The sequence below is a fragment of the Bombina bombina genome, chromosome 1 (assembly GCF_027579735.1).
Source record: "Bombina bombina isolate aBomBom1 chromosome 1, aBomBom1.pri, whole genome shotgun sequence".
Lineage (NCBI taxonomy): Eukaryota > Metazoa > Chordata > Amphibia > Anura > Bombinatoridae > Bombina > Bombina bombina.
In genome coordinates this window covers 1,332,877,508-1,332,883,507 of record NC_069499.1, presented here as the reverse complement: position 1 = coordinate 1,332,883,507, position 6,000 = coordinate 1,332,877,508, and the positions used below count along the sequence as shown (strand labels likewise).

Genomic DNA, 6,000 nt, shown 5'->3' with positions numbered 1-6,000 from the left:
CGTCTCAGTCTGATTCCTGGCACCCTGACATTGTCGAAGTCAGCACATTTGAAAGACAATGCCACATACATGATCACATTGGTATTCTTCACTTTCAGTCTGTAGATGAAGTCATCCACCTAATGTTAAATAATTTGAAAATCAAATATCTCAAATTGTAGATAGTTTTTCATCCCTCCCCCTAACACTACCTATTTCCTAATATGTTTATAGCAATAGCTTACTAAGCATATGTAGCCCTCTTTTTGTGTTATGTTCTGACAATCAGGTGTAAAGCTGAGACACATAAATTGTGCAGACTTAACCTCTGATGTATGACTTTGGCAATGCTATGTGCTTCAGAGTATCCCTTTATCTGCTATCTGTGGCATGTATCCTTTCAGAATATCTAAAATCTTATAATGTCTAAGACTCTAAACTAAATAATAAATTGAAACTACTTGTATGCCATATGATGAATCATTGTGCAAAATCCCCCCCCCCCAGTCTCAGTCCATACATTGTGTCTACTTACCATCTGATGTTGTCTTCAAAAATCAGGTGGCAAAGTCATTACAGGAGCCAATGCCAGAATCATCTGATGTATAAATTACCTATGATAATAAAATATAATTTTTATTTTGCAATAATCATTTCTTGAACAATCATAACATGTTTGCACAATTCAACTTATATTTTCCTAAAAGTCTCACATATTCGCAATGCTCCTATATAACTTATAGCATTTACCGTCTGAAGTGGCGGTTGATGATGTTGTCTCTGACATTGACCCCCTCATCCTGGAATGGCCCCTCTAGAACTGAATTGTCCTCCTAATCTTGGAGGTCTCAGGGCGCCTGGATGGCCTGCAAAATCCCAGCCTGCTGAGCTATGTTATGTAGTACGCTGCAGGCTATAACGATCTTCGCCACCTTACTAGGGCTGTATTGGAGGGCTCCTCCAGACCTGTCAAGGCATCGTAACTGCATTTTGAGGAGCCCAAACATCCGCTCCACTACAGCCCTAGTCCGTTTGTGTGCCCGATTATAGCACACCTGGGCGTCGTCAGCTGGGTTACGTATAGGCGTAATGATCCAAGGCTGGCTCATGTAACCTGAATCACCTATAAATAATGAACATGACAAAATGTCAGTATTACAAATATCTTACAAATTATGATATGAAAATACATTTAAATATGATACAATGCATTTGTGTATACGAAAATCGCCTAAACTAGACATTTGCGGAAATTGTCAAATAAATGGTTAAATCGCATCCTATATCTGCCCATTTAAGTTATGACCTGCTACATATCTGTTTGTTTCTAAAACTAGACATTTGCTGAAAGACAAAAAATGGTTAAAGTGCATCCTATATCTACCAATTTAAGCTATGACCTGCTACATATCTGTTTGTTTCTAAAACTAGACATTTGCTGAAAGACAAAAAATGGTTAAAGCGCATCCTATATCTGCCCATTTAAGCTATGACCTGCTACATATCTGTTTGTTTCTAAAACTAGACATTTGCTGAAAGACAAAAAATTGTTAAAGCGCATTCTATATCTGCCCATTTAAACTATGACCTGCTACATATCTGTTTGTTTCAAAACTAGACATTTGCTGAAAGACAAAAAAATGGTTAAAGCGCATCCTATATCTGCACATTACACAAACCCAACTGTTTTTGAACGTTACAGTGGCAATTGTCTAACTTCTGAACTGTGCTGTGCACAAGTACTCACCAATGAGCCACCCATGGGGAAACTGTCTGTCCTCAAACTGCTGCCAGAGTGAGGACTGCCTGAGGATACAAGCATCATGACAAGCCCCCCCCCCCAGAAATTTGCGCACACCTGCATAATCCACATCCATGAGTCGCAAACAAACTGCACGCTGAGACTATGAAAATGTTTGCGATTTCAGAATTGCTGATCATCTGCTGGAGCACGCAGCGCAATGTGGGTGCAATCTATTGCTCCCAAGACATTGGGCATTTAAGCTATTGCATAGAATTCCCTCTTGAGTCTCCTTCAATCGTCCTCATTTTGAGGGAATCCTATGTAAAGCTTACAAACTCGTACCATGGCATTCAGAAACTTGTCAAAAACCACAGAGAAGGTACCCTGGGACAACCCATGCATGTACCCCTCTGAGGATTGAAAATATGTATGCAGCATAATATCTTGGTCATGCTAGAGATTGCAGTCCGCATACGTTTACGTGGCTCCAGATGAGGTTTAAGTACTTTGTAAAGGCCTATGAGTTGCTCTCGATAGAGCCTATACTTGTCATAAATCTCAAAGTCGCTCATGTTCTCAAAGGTGGGCCTCACCCTTTCAACATGAGGACCTCTGATAAGATGTTACCCATGCCTCTCTTGGAGACGCCGAGCCTGCCTGATTCTGTTGTACAAAACTTGTCCAACAGCACCTACATAAGCTAACTGCAGATCATCCATATTTGCCAAGCCAAGCAGCACAAAGCCAAACAGCAGAGCAAACGCACAAGGATTAACAAGGTATGCAAAAACACAAAAGCGATTTGATACAATGTTGATCACCAAGCACGCTTTGGCCATGTTGTTTGGGGGATTTATAGTGCAAAATGTCCAGTGGTAGCATGTTCGTAATGATTGCCGATTGTATACACTTGATTGTACCTGAGCGGCGCAAATGCTTTCAAAGTGGGCGTGTTTTTTTGTGTGTTTGCTTAAATTTTGTTTCCCCCCAATAAATCGTAATGTGAAAGTGTTAAAGTGTAAAATGTAACATATACAGTGTATCTTCGTGATGTTTGTTCATATACGTAACAAATACTTAGTAAACGAGATCTTATATTATAAACCACACGTCCACGCTAACATGATTGAAAGTGCATACTTCTGTATAATGTGTGCATAGACATGGCATAGAATCTGATCGATCAATGTTGCTGCAATATTGTTGCAAAACGATAAAGTAATGGCTGACATCTATAATATTATATATATAAGTGATTGGCAAGATTTCAATATTTTACGCGCCCCAATGAAACCGCAATAATAATGAAGATCTTCCAACACTCTCATCTACGTATATGTAATATTGAGTGAAAGACTGCTGAAAGGGGCGGTACAGTCCTAATGCTGTAATCTGTATGGTTGAAGCTTAGAATGATGTCATCATATTAGCAACATGCCTCTCTAGTTTGCAAATCTTCATTGTGTTGTTGTATTTTTCAACATTCTTATTGTGTGCTGATTAAAAAGATTAAAAAGATAAATGTGTGTTTTGTTGTTGTGTGATGTGTGTTATGTACATATATGTATGTATTGTGATTCTCTCCCACATCTGTTCATTTATATAAAGCAGTATAGCATTGTTGTTCCTTCCCAAAAAGCGACAACTCTAATAATTTTCTAATGATATCTTATTATTGTACGTAATTCCTAATGGTATCTAATTTTTAAATTGTGATGTTAAAGGGACAGTAAAGCCATAATTTCTCTTTCCTGATTGAGAGAGAGAGAATCCAATGTTAACCAACCTTCCAATGTACTTGTATGATGTAAATGTGTTCATTGTTTGTATATGGTTTGTTGAATGAATAGCAATGCACATGTATGAGGCAATGACAAAAGGCATGTATGTGCAGCCATCAATCATAATCTGGTGAGCCTATCTAGATATGCTGTTCATCCAAGCATATGACTTGAATAACTGAAATGCTATGGGGCCTATCTATCAAGCTCCGTATGGAGCTTGATGCCCCGTGTTTCTGGCGAGCCTGCAGGCTCGTCAGAAACAGCAGTTATGAAGCAGCGGTCACAAAGACCGCTGCTCCATAACCTGTCCACCTGCTCTGAGCAGGCGGACAGACATCGCCGCAATTCAACCCGATCGAGTACGATCGGGTTGATTGACACCCCCCCTGCTGGCGGCCGATTGGCCGCGAGTCTGCAGGGGGCGGCGTTGCACCAGCAGCTCTTGTGAGTTGCTGGTGCAATGCTGAATACGGCAAACGTATTGCTCGCCGTATTCAGTGAGGTCTGGCGGACCTGATCCGCACTGTCGGATCAGGTCCGCCAGACTTTATTAAATAGGGGCCAATAATAGACATAAATGAGACAAGTGTTTAAAATTGCCAACTGTTTGTGAATAATTAAACTTTTAAACAGTATTTTTTCTGTCCGTTTAAATAAGATTTAATTCAAACAAACAAACATATATCGTTATACTGGACAAAATCCGAGCAGAGAGCTTATTAAAACACACACAAAAAACCTAGGGTGGCGCGGATGAAGATAGAAGATAGATTAGGGCTTTGTTGGGCAGTAAAAGAGCTGAATGCCCTTTAAAGGGCAATAAAAGAGCTGAATGCCCTTTAAGGGCAATGCCTATACAAATGCCCATACAAATTTGTAATTTAGGTTTTTTATTTTTTTATTTTTTCGTAGTGTTAGGTTTTTTTAATCATGTAATTTGGATTTTTTTTTTTTAGTAAACCAAGCTTTATTGGTGACAAGATGAGTTATACATAGCATTTTAAATCAGAAGTAAACACATAGGTATTGACAGATACATGGATTACTGTAACAAGTTCCTCCTACTAGTCTGTTGTTATTGATACAATATTAAGTTAATTAAGGAGAGATTGTCCAATATGTATTAGTGTCTCAAACTTGTCCATTACAACTTTTTCATTAAACATGGCCATTGAGCTTGCTATGGCGATACAGAATAATTTTGTCTTATAAGACTATAACTGATAAACAGAATATTAACATTTAAATGATGCATCAGGCAGTTATTAATTCACATCAAGAGTATCTAGCGTTTCTACTACACACGGCTGGACGTCTCATGATACCTGATGTTTTCACACTAGTGTGTGCAAGAACAGTGTCAGGGAGAGGAGGGAGATAGGAGAAGGGTAGATTTAGGAGAGTAGATACGGAAGAATAGAAACAGAGAAGGAATAAAAAAAAAAAGGGGGGGGGGGGAGGAAGGGTGGGGAGTGGGAAAGGAGAAGAGTGGAGGGAGGAGAGGAAGGAGAGGGTGAAGGGGAAGGGGGGGGGGGCGAGTGCAAGATACAAAGTACTAGCAAGGGAATTCACTTATTTAGTTCCTGTCAGGTCTATGGGTTATGGGCTATAATCGCCTACCTTCCCAGGTCAAGGCCATCATCTCGTGCGTTGCGATCTTGCCAATTTTTAGAAAGTGATAGCGTTCCAGCCTTAGCAGGTCTCCCACCCTGTCCTCCCACTCCCTCAAGTTCGGGATCTGCGTACTCTTCCAGTGAACCGGTATGAGCCCTTTGGCGCTGTTTAGCATCAAGAGGAAAAGAAGGTACTTATCCTCCCCAATTATCTTGGGGAAACCATGGGAAATCAGGTATGTTGGTTTTGGGGGGGGATTATGATCTTCAGACGATTACTCATCGCTCCCAGCACCCCCTCCCAGAAAGGCTTTATATGCGGACAGTCCCACCATATGTGGAGGATCCCTCCCCACCTGAGGGTAGATCCTATGAAGCCTCGAAGGGGTGAGGTACCACCGGTTCAGGAGCTTGTAATGCATTTCCTGCATTCTTGCTGAGACCGAGACCTTCTTGGCTTTCATAAAGATTTTTTCCCAATCTTTGGGTGATATTTCTGCGTTTAGCTCAGTTTGCCATGCTGCAGTATATGACAGGAGCTCTGATCCACCCCTTGTCAAGAGCATCTTATATAGGTGTGAGATCAGGTGAGTTGGGGTCTGCTGCATTGTGCAGAGCAGTTCGAATTGTGTCCTGCGCGTGCTTAGTGCAGTTCATTCTTTGTGCGTGGTATAATAGTGCGTGATTTGCGCATATCTGAACCAGGATGCAAACATGTTTCCATCCCACTCCAGTAACTCTGCGAGTGGTTTGATTTTCCCTTGATGCAGAATGTTTGAGATTGCTATCTCAACAAGGGCGTGACCACCTCCCCGTGCATGCGATTCAATTTCCATACCGAGATCCGGGTTATCATGAACCGGTATGTTGGGTGAAGCCC

General features: G+C 41.0%; 1 protein-coding gene across 1 annotated transcript in view; it reads right to left on the bottom strand.

Annotated features, from left to right (window-relative positions):
* Positions 1–752: 752 nt before the first annotated feature.
* LOC128649094 (mixed lineage kinase domain-like protein) overlaps positions 753–6,000 on the bottom strand; it is a 92,817-nt gene continuing 87,569 nt past the window's right edge. Inside the window, exon 11 of the mRNA XM_053702162.1 lies at positions 753–1,102. Within this exon, the coding sequence (XP_053558137.1) occupies positions 828–1,102 (275 nt within the window). The 3' untranslated portion in view covers positions 753–827. The remainder of the gene's footprint in view (positions 1,103–6,000) is intronic.